The sequence below is a fragment of the Sciurus carolinensis genome, chromosome 3, assembly GCF_902686445.1.
Source record: "Sciurus carolinensis chromosome 3, mSciCar1.2, whole genome shotgun sequence".
Lineage (NCBI taxonomy): Eukaryota > Metazoa > Chordata > Mammalia > Rodentia > Sciuridae > Sciurus > Sciurus carolinensis.
In genome coordinates this window covers 61147295-61161371 of record NC_062215.1, presented here as the reverse complement: position 1 = coordinate 61161371, position 14077 = coordinate 61147295, and the positions used below count along the sequence as shown (strand labels likewise).

General features: G+C 41.2%; 2 protein-coding genes and 2 non-coding genes across 7 annotated transcripts in view; 1 reads left to right on the top strand and 3 right to left on the bottom strand.

The window, feature by feature from the left end:
- Nucleotides 1-5603, top strand: part of Srr (serine racemase) — a 21733-nt gene extending 16130 nt beyond the window's left edge. For 3 of the 4 annotated variants that reach the window (XM_047547549.1, XM_047547548.1, XM_047547547.1), the window contains 5 exons: nucleotides 124-227; nucleotides 1777-1896; nucleotides 2020-2094; nucleotides 2549-2758; nucleotides 3061-5603. In XM_047547549.1, coding sequence (XP_047403505.1) covers nucleotides 124-227; nucleotides 1777-1896; nucleotides 2020-2094; nucleotides 2549-2758; nucleotides 3061-3258 — 707 coding nt within the window. In that variant the 3' untranslated portion in view covers nucleotides 3259-5603. The remainder of the gene's footprint in view (nucleotides 1-123; nucleotides 228-1776; nucleotides 1897-2019; nucleotides 2095-2548; nucleotides 2759-3060) is intronic. The other variant, XM_047547550.1, reaches the window with a different exon arrangement.
- On the bottom strand, nucleotides 2376-14077 carry Tsr1 (TSR1 ribosome maturation factor). The gene is made up of 15 exons (XM_047547545.1): nucleotides 13546-14077; nucleotides 13263-13366; nucleotides 12737-12956; nucleotides 12490-12624; nucleotides 11719-12143; nucleotides 10665-10824; nucleotides 10102-10247; nucleotides 9275-9480; nucleotides 8468-8630; nucleotides 7425-7535; nucleotides 6610-6742; nucleotides 4709-4825; nucleotides 4154-4294; nucleotides 3971-4045; nucleotides 2376-3847 (listed from the first exon to the last, which is right to left on the bottom strand). Exons 1-15 carry the CDS (start codon nucleotides 13640-13642, stop codon nucleotides 3669-3671), a joined length of 2412 nt encoding a protein of 803 aa, XP_047403501.1. The 5' UTR covers nucleotides 13643-14077; the 3' UTR covers nucleotides 2376-3668.
- On the bottom strand, nucleotides 6375-6469 carry LOC124981565 (small nucleolar RNA SNORD91 family). The gene has a single exon (XR_007108071.1). It is a non-coding gene; the product is annotated as a small nucleolar RNA SNORD91 family (small nucleolar RNA).
- On the bottom strand, nucleotides 7221-7315 carry LOC124981564 (small nucleolar RNA SNORD91 family). Its single transcript, XR_007108070.1, has one exon. It is a non-coding gene; the product is annotated as a small nucleolar RNA SNORD91 family (small nucleolar RNA).

The window sequence follows — 14077 nt, the reverse complement described above, 5'->3', positions numbered from 1 at the left end:
CAGAATGGTGATAGCTATGGGAAGTAAATTTCCAAAGGAGTCTCTGATTACAAGCAAAATGAACAAAAGTTTCTATCCAAAATTCTCCTAACTTGTATTAACTAAACATGTTTCCATTCCCAGGGATTCCTGCTTATATTGTGGTTCCCCAGACAGCTCCCAACTGTAAAAAATTGGCAATACAAGCCTATGGAGCCTCTATAGTATACAGTGAACAGAGCGATGAGGTAAAGAGGAAGGAAGTGTTCAGCACCACCTGAACAGCTTCATTTGACCAATTGCTCTTCCTACTGTACTGGATGCTCATTCTCAGTCTTGTTTCTTCTTTACCTGTTAGCATGCCCAAACTTTTCTCTATCTACACTCACTCATTAGTCTGTGTAAATTTTCACCTATACTCTAATAACTCCAAACTTGTATATCAAACAGCTACCCATCTTTTCTATGTGGGTATCTTAAAGCTACTAAAGCATTTCAAAAGTTACTGTATCTCCACCTTATCTCCCTAGTACTAGGGATTGAACCCAAGTGCACTATACCACTGAACCACATTCCCAACCCTTTATTTTCAAGACAGGTTCTCACTATGTTGCTGAAACTTGCCTTGAACTTTTGATCCTCTTGCCTTAGCTTTCCAAATAGTTAGGATTATACCATGCCCAGGTATAAAATAACTGTATCCAAAACTAAACTCATCTTACTCCCCAAATTGTTCCCCCTCCAGTCTTCATCTTGGTAAATGGCAACATTTATCCTTTCAGTTGCTAGAGGAAATCTTTGACAACACTATTACACTCCATATCCAAATCCGTCCTTTCAAAGTATTACCATAACCCAACAGTCTCCATTAACCACCTACATTCAGATCATCACCTACATAACTGGATTCTGCTTCCAGGCTTACTTCTCTGTAGTCTGTTTTCAAGAGCAACCAGAATTTCTCAACTCAAATCTTCCCATGGTTTCCCACCCCATATAGTGCAAATCAAGTTTTGCTTTTGTTTTGGTGGCTGGAGATTGAATCCAGGGCCTGACCCCATGCTAAGCACATACTCTTACCACTGAGCTACAACCCCTCCCCCTCTGCCCCCAGCCAACCAAAGTTCTTATAATCATCTAAGGCCTAGATGAACTAGTCCATTACTATTTTTTTGGTGGGGGGTGGGAGAAGCAGTAAACAGATTAAATCCAGAGGCACTTACCCACTGAGCCATATCCCCAGCCCATTTGAGACTAGGTCTCACTAATTTGCTTAGGGTCTTCACCAAATTGCTAAGGCTAGCTTTAAACTTAGGATCCTCAGCCTCCAGAGTGGCTTGGATTATAGGCCATGCCACTGCACCTGATTCATTCCTATTTTTCTGACATCATCTCATCTTCATGTCAATCACACCAACTTCTTAGCATTTCCTCAAAGACTAGCCATACCCACCTTGTAGTCTTTGCACCTATTACCACCTCTTTGGAATATTCTAGAGATCTACTGTACTTGTTAATATAATTTGCCACTTTATCAAAGGAACTTCCTGATCAGTCTTTGAAGATAAAATTCACTTTTCTTCATAGTACTTAGCTATATCATATATTTACTTATATCCCACCCCTACCTAAGGATGTAACTTTCTTGAGGGTAGGGTGTTTTGTTCACTTACTTATTCCCAGTGACTAAATAAAGTCTGGGAAAAAGTAAATAGTCAATAAAGTGTTAAATGACTCAAAATTTTGAGAACTTTATTAAATGCAAACCAAGTAACCTAAATTAATGTACTCTCTTAGTCCAGAGAAAAGGTTACAAAAAGAATTTTGGAAGAGACAGAAGGCATCATGGTACATCCCAACCAGGAGCCTGCAGTGATAGCTGGGCAAGGCACAATTGCCCTGGAAGTGCTGAACCAGGTAAAATAGCCTAGTTATTTCTTCTTGTTTCATTGGTGAAGCTGTTTGGCTGTAGATTCAACTACTGACATACGAAACTGATTTTATTAATTGGCCTACTTATACTGTATTTTTTTATAAAAGGTTCCCTTGGTGGATGCACTGGTGGTTCCTGTAGGGGGAGGAGGAATGGTTGCTGGAATAGCAATTACAGTTAAGGTGAGAAAACAGCTTCTGGAGGACTTCCTGCCTTAGGTAAAAAGGATTTATTTACATGTTAGTACATTGTGGATACATGTTCAGCATTTCCCCAAAATGGCCATTCCTTAAGAAGGAAAGCCTTTCTCTACTTTACTACCCTCTTCTTCATGTATGACAACTTCAGAATATAAAAGCACCTTACAGTCCTTCCCCTGAATCCATCTCACCAACCTATTAACGACGCCAGGTACTACCCTTCCCTAAAATTACCAGAACCAGTTGTGAACCAGGCAACTAAGTCAGTATTAGACATACAATTTATTTCCAAAGTGCTTGAACATGTTTTACTTACATCAATCAAAAGGAAGACTGTTACCATAGGCAGAATTTTTTTTTTTTTTCCCATTCTGCACTTTTAGGCATGTAGGTAATGCTATGGTTAGTTGTAAGATGTCTAATATTTCTCTTCCAGGCTCTGAAACCTAGTGTGAAGGTATATGCTGCTGAACCCTTGAATGCAGATGACTGCTACAAGTCCAAACTGAGAGGAGAACTGACTCCCAATCCTTATCCTCCAGAAACCATAGCAGATGGGGTCAAATCCAGCATTGGCTTAAACACTTGGCCTATTATAAGGGACCTTGTGGATGATGTCTTCACTGTCACAGAGGATGAAATTAAGGTAAGGCTCCAATAGGAAAGTTAACTATAATAGTGCAACGTCTTAGGCAAGACAACCTTTTATTGGGAGTAACCACAGGGATATACCTAGGTGATTTCATGACTTGTGAGAGGGACCCAACCTATATTAGGACAAACCTCTCAACACAGAGATACGATCAAAGTTATATGTGTTCTTCATTCGTGCATTAGCAACAAAATTCAGACTGGGCATATATCTTCATTTGGCATTTAGAATTAAACCTACTAGACTCCTTCCCCTTCTCCTATTTTACTAATTTTTACTCACTTCTATACCAACAGTATGCAACCCAGCTGGTTTGGGAAAGGATGAAACTACTCATTGAACCTACAGCTGGTGTTGGAGTGGCTGCTGTGCTGTCTCGGAATTTTGAAGCAGTTGCTCCAGAAGTAAAGAACATTTGTATTGTTCTCAGTGGTGGAAATGTAGACTTAACCTCCTTAAGTTGGGTGAAGCAGGCTGAAAGGCCAGCTCCTTAACAATCTGTTTAATTTATGCAAAAGAGATGGGCTTTGGTGTCTCTAGAAACATGAATTTTTTTGTTTTTCAACTTCCCCTCTTGGGGCAGAGCATCTCAGTGGTAGAGTACTGCCTAGTATGTGCAAAGACCAAAGTTGGATCCCTAGCACCAAAACATCTTCTCATAAAGTTCAAAGTCCTAATGGAGACTAGATATTTCAGTAAGATTCAATAGTTTTTTTGGACTACTACTGTAAGTGGAAAAACTTCCATATTTAACTGAGACACATAATAAGGCCAAGGTCTTTTGTAAATAGGACAGCAGACTGATGGGCTAAAGTATAAACTACAAACTGCTCAATTACAACCCGTAGGCCCCCATCCCTACAGTGCTAATTAGTGGCAATAAGACAGAATCCCAATGAATCCATTATTCCATGTCCAATTCAGGCACTGTTGAAGAAATCTCACTTTTTGCCCAAGGTACTGGTTCTGGTACATATGGATCATAAGTCCATTTAGGGAAAACTCTTTTATAAAGATTCATTAGTACTGTGTCCTGAGATTTTAGCTTCCCATCAAAACTGCATTTCATATGGCCATGGGTACCTAGAACCAAACATAGCAAATGGGTCAAATTAAAAAAAAATTTTAAGCAGTAAACTTCTAACAATAGTTATATAATAGCACAGAGGAAATCTACATAAAACCCCAAATTCTACATTCTCTTACCTAAAGGTTCCTTGATGTGTCCTCTGCGACCCCACTTTGTTCTCAGTTCTACTGGTTTAAACCATAGCACATCCTCTTAGAATGGAACACACAGAAGACCCAAATGAAACATTTACTCATAATTCACACCCAATCTTCACACCACAAAGGCAATCAGATCCCATCTTCTTCCTTTGTACCTACCTCTATTAAAGAACATATACCGTACTACTGCCATCTTAGTAAAAATTTTGAAAGGATGACCACTCAGAACAACTCTCTTGATGACCATTCTGTCTGGATCCACTGACAACAGATGGCCTGTGGCAACAAGGCTGTGCATTCCTAAAGGGGAAAAGGAAAACTATTTAGGAATTCTCAGGCCAATGCCTTCCTTTATTGTTCTGTCCATGTAAAAGAACTATGCAATATTTTCTTGCAGAAATTAGAGTAGCAATGAACTATGCTACCCTGGATCCACAGAAAAGACCACAAAATGCTATTCCTGCTAAGCCTGTCTCCAGAACTTATCTTAAACACAGAACTTAAACACAGTAGCCCCTAGTGATTGGTTAAGGTCTACAGCAAGATAAAACCCAATTTGTCATTCCACAGTGGCCCCGACCCACTGTGAGGGAAGACTAGCATATCATTACCTTCTCCATAACATTTGGCTTCCAAATCAAAACATAGAAGTGAAAACAGTGATAATCCTATTAAGGACCTGTAGACCTGTTCACCTCTGTGAACTCAACTTACCATTGCTTTTCTGCTTGAAAAGCAGTACAGATGCAGGAGGGAAAGTAATTGGTGCATATACTGTCACCACCAAAGCTGCATCAGCAGTCAGGAATCTCTGAAGTTTGTGTTTATCCGCTGCCATAATAAAGGATAAAAAAGAAACACCAAAACATTTTGAGGTAATCGAGAGGCCTGTGAAAAGCTGCATCAAATGCAACTTTTTTTAAGCGGGGGGCAGCAGGGAATGGGGGGATTGCTAGGGATCCAACTCAGGGTTTCACATACATTAGGTAAGTGCTCTACAACTTAACCTTCATTCCCAGTTCAACTACAACTCTTAAACCAAAAGCAGCTTGTGTTTCTTTACCCCACTAATTCTCAATTTTTCTTGTCAACACTATTGAAATATATAACCCAGTCCTATCCATTATTTTTCAACTGAAGACAGAATAAGAGCTTGGCATGGCGGCACACACCTGTAATCACAGCTACTAGGGAAGCTGAGGCAGGAGGAGCACAAGTTCAAGGCCACTGTGGGCAATTTAGTGAGACCCTGTCTCAAAATAAAATAATTAGAAGGGCTGAGAATATAGCTCAGTGGTAAGGGTGCCCCTGGGTTCAAGCCCTAGTACAGCTTAAAAAAAAAAAGTTGTCTAGGTGATTCTACTGCTCATCACCCCTACCTCATTTGAGAATCAGTGCTTTAATGAGACTCTCCTAGATCCTTCAGCTCAGTCTTTCACAGGGACAGGCAAACATTTTTTTTTTTTTTTTTAAGGACAGGACAGTATAAATACTTTAGGTTGGGCACGGTGGCACACACCAGTAATCCCAGCAGCTTGGGAGGCTGAGGCAGGAGGCTCGAGAGTTCAAAGCCAGTCTCAGCAAAAGTGAGGTGCTAAGCAACTCAGTGAGACCCTGTCTTTAAGTAAAATACAAAATAGAGCTGGGGATGTGGTTCAGTGGTTGGGTGCCAATGAATTCAATCCCCAGTACCAAATACATACATACATACATACATACATACGTACGTACATACCCACATACTTTAGGGTTTTGTGGCCATAGTTTCTGTTCCAACTACTTAACTGCCATTTTAACACAGAAGCGCCAGAAATCATACATTTGGAGATTTTTTAAAAGCAAGACCATGTTCCAATAGAAGTCTATTTACAAAAACAAGCATTGGGGCACATTTGTCCCGAAGGCTATGGTTTGTTAACATCTGATTTTAATACTAAAGTTAAAGGAAAATAAAATACTTTAAGGGAAAGAGAAATTATTTTAGATAACACAGTTGGCTAAATTAAAAAAAAAAAAAAAAAATCCAAGCACATTAGTGCTGCATTTATTTCTTCCTCCTACCACTGCTGACATCTGAGTGAGCTAAGGTTATGTTCACAAGCCCCCAGGTTAGTGGGCAATACACCTTGCTGCTCCTATAGTATAGGAATACAATGATTCTTTGCACAAAAGGGTCCCTGGTCACCATGCTCCAAACTCTGTCGTTTGGTCTCAGCATCTCAAAATCCACACCTCTCTGCTTTACCCAATTGTAGGCCACACCCAGCCTCCATCCCTTCACCCACACTGATGCTAGCATATCAGATACCAAGGTTTCCATGCCTCAATACACACTTTATAAAAGCCAGCAACTGATTCAAAACCTACTCTGACATACTCATGGCAGAGAAGCCTCAGCAGCAAGAGGAGGTTCCATCAGTGAGATGATTCAGACAGGTTCAGACATTTTGAATAAAAACATCATTGGCTCCTAAGCCAGAGTACTGAAAAACACCTCTAATCCTGATATATGTGTTTGAAGCAAGGTATTCTGCACCTCTCCAACACTCATCAAGTTACAGTATCCTAAAAGTCAGTTAGATGGACTAGAACCCCCAAATTTTCCCACTGCTAACCTGCAGTGTGCTGAGAAAATAAAGGTGAGGCTCGGAAGCGCCTGAATCCACAGTGGAAGATCAATTCTTCTTTGGCTTTCACAGGTTCAGTGTTGCCAGGATTCCGGCTCACCACCATGTTCAAAACTGACATCTGAGAAGCAAGTAAGAAAAAAAGCTTCATAGTCTAGGAATACAACAGCCTAACCCGAAAGGCAGCAAACCAAATAAACATCAGCCACACAATAAGAACTGACAATGCTAATTAATGGCAAAGTATGGATGATGGGACACAGGGGTATCCCTTATGTCCACTAACAGCTGGCACTGAACGTAGGCTGGACCAGTTTTCATGCATCCTTCTATGCTAGCTTATCTTCCCACATCTAACATTAAAAAGCTCAACATATGCCACAAAAACCAGTAGTATTCAAGTCATTTTTCTCACAGACCCCGTCAAAACCACTCATTAGACTTTTCTTCCTCAACCCTCACACTAACCAAAGGTCAGAGCTGTTACATAACCCCCAAAGTGACAACTACTGGCTACCTAGAGAAGAGAGATCTGCACATTGACATAAGACTTCAATTTTAAGGTTGCCAACCCTGTTCAAAATCTGACCTAAAAACATACTTAGAGAAGTCTCAGAACCACACAAAGATTACATCACTGAGTTGCTTCAGACAGGTTCAGACATTTTGGATAAAACCATCACTGACTTCTCTGTTGTTCTGAGTCCTAAGTCAAAGGGAAAATCCTCATATCCCAATGCACAATGTCATGAATGAGTTAGAAAGTTTCTTAACTCCCTATTTCCCACAAGACACTAATTTACCTTCTGTTCATGAGGCAGCAAAGAAAATGCAATCAAAGGTGCTCCTTTCCTGAAGTATTCAACTACTGAGAAAGGCACTTCAGAGACATGAAGTGTGACATACCAACCAACCTGCCAAAAGAAAGCAGAAAACAACCACAGGGTTACCCTTAGAAACATTTCTCCAGGACTGGAATGTGGTTCAGTGGTAGAGCTTTTGCTTAGGATGTGCCAGGTCCCGAGTTCAATTCCAGCACCAAAATACAATATGACAAGATACATTTCTCTCAAAATGTGTTCAAAAAGTCTCTCAGACTACCCTAAAACCTACTCACCTTCTGCTTTTCACAGATGCCTCTCCTACCCAGATTCAATGTTTTTTTTTTTCAAACCAGGGATTGAACTCAGGGGCACTCAAATCACTGAGCCACATTCCTAGCCTTTTTTATTACTTAGAGACAGGGCCTCACTGAGTTGCTTGGGGCCTCAAAATTGCTGAGGCTGACTTTGAATTCACGATCCTCTTGCTTCAGCCTCTGGAGCTGCTGGGATTACAGTAGTGTGTCACCACCCCTGGCCCTGGAGCTGCTGGGATTACAGGAGTGTGTCACCACCCCTGGCCCATGTTCAACTTTTTTGGTTAACATCTGTGATACTTCTTTGTTCCCAGTATCACTCTTATCAATAACTCAGTAGCTTCCTTAATTCAGCTATAGGCAGCACAAAACTACATTAAATACACAAAACTACATTAAATACTCATTCTCATGCCAAGAAAAATAAAGCAGGCAACATGGTGGCAACCAAAAGCAAATTACAGTCAGGGAGAGCGGCACACGCCTATAATCCCAGTAGTTAGGGAAGCTGAGGCAGGAGGATCACAGTTCTGAGGCTAGGCAAGGTCTTAAGAACCTCAGCAAGACCCAGTCTCAAAAAAAAAAAAAAAAGGGGGGGGTGTGCTGGGGATGTAGCTCAGTGATAAAGCACCACTGGGTTCAATCCCTAGTACCACCACCTCACTCCCCGCAAAAAGGCAAGTTATGGAGTGGACAAAGGACAGATACCTCAGCTCCTTCGGCCTCTTTTTCCTCAATCTCTTTAAAGATGCTTTTCCTAGTATTAGTAAAGTTCTGAAACTGAAAGATCCGAGCATAATCTCGAGGGAGATTTTCCTTAGGATCCCAAGGAGATGTTCGGAAGCTCTTAAGGCCTCTGTACTTCTGAAATCTAAAATACAGGAAAATTTAAAGAAATTAACAGACTTACATGGTGCTATGTAAGACATGATTTTGAAAATGGTAAGGCTCTGTCTTAAAAGAATTCTAATCACTATCTCTCAAATTAACCTAACTAAGCCAAGACCACACTTTTAAAACAGTTTTTAACAAGTATTTCAGAACTAAATCCAGGCTTTTAAGGATGAAGTATTTACAGTGGCTCCTTAACAAACAAGGTGCCTGGTTAATAGCCTTAGCATTCTAATAGCCAACATAAACTCTTTGGCTTTAATGAGACTCACTTCCAGAGCAGGCACTATTGCCTATGTCTTCATGCTTTTACTTTTGCTGCCTTCCCAAGGTTCCCTTAAAATCTCCAAACATTTTGTACTTGAACCATTAGTTCCTGTAGAAGTGTGTGCTAATTAACCTTGTTATTTCCCCTTTATTAAAGTCCTGTAACACTGGTCTATACCAGTCTAAAACTTGACTTTATGACTATTTCCCCTGAGTGTTTCCTACCCACATAGAATGCTGGGCCCTTCACAAACAGGGGACAATGTCTTTTTCTTCTTTTGCACCTAAGTGACATAGTTCTGAGATATACATGCTTTAAATAAAAACATATTGTTGAATTTAGACTTGGTGACTAACCGAATTCTAGCTGCCACATCACGGGGGGTGTCCATTTCATCCGGAAACATCTCTTCCAGCCGTTCTTGTTTATATTTCTCCAACATTTTTTCCTCAGCCTCTTCATCCATTTTCTCATCATACAGGTCATCACGTACAGACTCCCCTATAGTCATAGTTTCACATTCCTCCTCCTCCTCTTCCTCCTCCTCTTCACTTTTCTCATCCTATAAAATAAAGGATTAGGGGCTGGGTTGTGGCTTAGTAGTAGAGTGCTTGCCTGGCATGTGTGAGGCACTGGGTTTGATTTTTAGCACCACATATAAATAAATGAATTAAATAAAGGTCCAAAAACATTTTTTAATTAATTAATTAAAGGTTACAGCTGGGCGTGGTGGCACATGCCTGTAATCCCAGCAGCTCTGGAGACTGAGGCAGGAGGAGGAACTGCCAGTTCAAAGACAGCCTCAGCAAAAGCAAAGCACTAAGCAACTCAGTGATATCCTGCCTCTAAATAAAATACAAAATAGGACTGGGGATGTGGTTCAGTGTCAAATGTCCCTGAGTTCAATCTCTGGTACGCCTCCGCCCAAAAAAACCACAAACAAACAACACAAAAAGGATTATAATTATTTCAAAAGAAACACCCCTGTCTTTTCCCAAAAGGCTATTACGCTATAAATAAAAATTTTACTAGAACTTATTCCCAACCAACATAAATGCTAATAAAAGAAAGATGTAAAACAAGTCTCATTCCCAGAAACTACTACACACCCTCTCAAGGTCAGGATTGCACTCTGCCTATTTGGGGTTGTATACAAAAGTGGGCCCAAGGCTAATTTCCTTACCTGAGAGTCCTCTTCCATAAAATCGTGTTCATATTCATCTCCTTCACCACTACTTTCACCACCTTCATCCAAAATCCATTCAGCTTGGTAACTGGATGTTCCTTTGGGGACCTTCTTTACCACCTTGGAACCTTCCTTCAAATAATCTTTAAAAACCCAAACAAGTTATATCCTTCTTCCCCCATCACTCTGGACAATCTCACCTATACGGGATGATACTGCTGCCAACATGGGAAACTAGCAGACACTATGAGTAGAAGAGAATATTTAAAATTTAATTGGGCTTTCTCACAATTAGCAATACTTCCAGAGCTAAATAAACCCTGCAATAGAACTTAAGTTGTTTTGTGTTTATTATAAAACAACAAATTAATTCTGAGAAATAGAGCAAAGCTGTATTCAATGTTTGCTGAGTTCAATTATATAGCATTTGAAGAGGTGACAGAATTTCAAATATATCTGCATCCAACTCTACTCTATAGGGTATGAACAGCTACCCTGTGAGCAGGTAGACAAAATTCACAATTCCAGGTCAGGAGAATAACAAGTTTGCCACTACCAACTTTTTGCCTCACTCAGCTCCTCCTCAGTGGGCCAGGTTTGCTCCCCTTCCATTGGATCTGGTATAACTTCTGTTTTCAAAGACTCTTGTCTATCAGGGTCTGCCTTCATTAGGACCTTAAGATCTTCTTCCATGTCAGATGCAACATCTGAAGCACAAATCTGAAAACCAAAAGCAGGTGATGGTCAAAAAAGCAAAATCTTCTACTACAGCAAACTATGAACAAAAAAATCCAGAAATATCAGTTCTCATGTAGATGAATGAAACAAAGTCAAAATGTGTCACAATTTTTCAAATGGTCATTTAACTCTGTACCTCTGCTTGAGTCTTAAGGCCTTTCATAATCTGGTATCAATCCTAACCACATCCCTCACTTCCATCAGGTTGCTGTCTTCACAATTCAAAGAAACCCTGTGCTTCATCACTGTGCCTAGGTTCATATTATCTCTATCTTCTAACATTCTTTCACCTCTGTTCAACTCAAAATCACAATCCTTCTCAACACCTAGCTCAAATATGATCTGTTCTGTGAAGCTTGCTAGCCTACCTTTTCAACTTATACAGCAGGTTTGTATCTTAACTATATCCAATCTTTTTGTTCATAGATGTTTGACATTTCTTCCCAATTTAACTAAGTTCTTTGACCATATCTTGTATAATCTCAAAGTCAACTGTAGTGCAAGGTACCTAGAAAATGCTGCATAAATATTTATCAACATATTTGTAGTTGACTGTTTCTGCCTTCAAACTAACAGTCTCCTCCTTGGCCTAAGTGTGCAGCCTACTTTCTCTCAATTTAAATTTCTATCCTGTCCCAACTTACATATGAATCTACAACGCATGCTTCTTTAAAAAAAAAAAAAAAATCAATTCTGGAGCCAGGTGCAGTGGTGCCCACCTATAGTCCCAGCTATTTGGGATGTTGATGTATGAAGATGGCTTGAGCCAGGAAGTTCAAGACCAGCCTAGATAACAGCAAGACCCCATGCTATAAAAACAAAACAAAAAAAAAACAAAACACAACAACAACAACAAAAAAAAAACATCAATCTTACCTCCATTGCCATGCCTGAGTCCTTTTGGGATTTTGTCACTTTAGGGTTTAAAGGAAAAGGGTCCATGGGGGCATCTATCTGTTTCATTTGGAAATCACCATGTCCAACAATATGCAGCAAGCTATTTACATTCAGCGTCTGCCCGCGAACATAGCCTGAGATTTTCAAGGTGCCCATCAAGTTATTCTCTTCACTAGGCACAAAATCAGCAGCATGGGTAAACAGATAGGCTCGCCGATCTCGAAAAGCAAGATGCCTTCGCTTTTGGTTAGCCAACTGCCTAAGCAGCATTGCTGCTTCCTGTTGAGTGTCTAACAGGAGGAGTCTGTCATCAGGAAAGCGCTTCTCCACTGCTTTGCTTAGCTTCTTTCTGGCATCTATTTGTTTCTTCAGTGGGAGACCAGAAACTCCCTGGACAGCTAGTGCTATAAGCAAAAGAGAAGGGACTTTATGACTTACTCCTCTCTATGAAAATCCCCTGTAGCTCACAACCTAACAGTTCTATTGAGATCATTTAGTTACCCTAAGGAAATGTCAATGAAACCAAATTTCATAATCTTCCTCTCAACAGGATAGCCCAGAAATTTTTTAAAAATCCTAACTGGTAATCTGTAAATGACCAACATTAATTTGTACATGTACATTCCACTACCAGCTAAATATAGTCTATCAGTTATATTCCTGAATCAAGTGCCAAGGAGAGTGTTGGAAAATTGTAATAAACGCTAATTCACTTCCTTCCCAGGCCTCTAATACTCCTGGTTCACTTACTATAGGTGGGAAGACCCTGAGCAAAGAGGCAGGAAAGGCAGTAATCCCCAGTGCTGTCCCAGCCTTCCAGTGGATCAAGGAGGAACAAGATGGTATCAGCCACTTTAGCCATGTCTAATACACTGTGCAGATCCCCTAAAAATAGAAGACACGATAAGAGTAGTAGTAGTACTAACATAAGCATATTAACTTCAAGAACATTACTGCTACCCAAACGTAAGAATAGAAAAAAATTGTACGTGCTAACCTGGCTTTGCAGATGTGAAAAACCACCGATGTTTCAAACGGGGACACAGCAGCATAAAGCTACAGGTGCTTCCCCATTCATTTAAGTGCACTGTTCCCATGTCCCTATCCTGAAGAAGACGAAAGGCCTCAGGCAGGGAAATTCTGTTGTGCAAAGCCACCACCAGCACCTGATGAGGAGGCCCATCCTTGCTACCCAGCTGTCTCTTCTCTGCCAGAACCTGAAAAACAGAAATTCAGAAAACATCTCTATACCATGTTTCAGTACTGCATTTCCAATAGTGCAGGTACTCCCTTCCCTAACCAGCATCCTTGTTAACCACTACATGTATGGGGGGAAGGGTGTCAGGAGCGCAGACTAAAGCAGGGAATGCTCCAGTGAGAATCTATATTTGCTGGCTGGACATGCGCTCTAGGGTTACTCTCCGTCTTCAGTTCTTTCCTGGGTCACATTTTCTAGTGCGAAGAAGTATGCATCTAAAACGGTAGAGAATCCGCACCATTCCTCAACCCCTAACTCCTCTCACCGCCTCCTTCTTCTGCTTTCGGAGCTGGTTGGCACGATGTCTCTGGTCTACTCTGCTGAGCTCTTTTCTCACCTTCTTGCACAGGATTTTCAGTTCTACACGACCTGGAAAGCAGATGAAAAGGGGCTACTGGGATCGACACCATAAGTTATTCAACGAAGAGGTCCCTCTCTGCCCACCTCAGAGTCTTTCACGCGGGTTCCAGACCCGAGACTAGCTCAGTCAAGGCACAGGAAAAAGCAACTATATCGATTAATCAGCCCTTCCTGCACTATCTTCTCACCCTTTCCATCCCGTTGAACGGATCCTCGACCGCGATGCCGCCCGCCTTTATGAGCTTTATTCTGCTGCTTTAGCGGGCCGCTGCGGTGAGCCGCCATGCCGAACTTCACGTGGGCCAAGTCAGCAATACTTCCGGCCCAGGTCGAGCACTTCCGGTTCACTCTGCAGGGGCGGGGTTCCCATCCCCTCTCGCGAGGTCTTTCCCACCTGCCTTTAGAGTTTCGGAGTCCGCATCTCAGAGAATCTGCGGTGGGAACTTTTCCCACGCTGCAGTCTGCAGTTGGGGGATTTAAAACGCCAAACGTAGATTCCCGAGACTCGGGCTCTCGGTTCAGGAGGATTATTTTGCTCCCTGTGTTTTCATTTTTTTGCACTACAAAGTTTCATCACGTAAGAAGATGTTGAATGGAAGAATCCATTCATGCCTAGAGGTCCAAGCTCCTCCTCTCATCTACACTTGGGCTTGCTTCGCTTCAATTTGCCTCAGGTGTTATCACTGAGCAACCTTTTCTTTCCCTCAATACTCTTTAAGT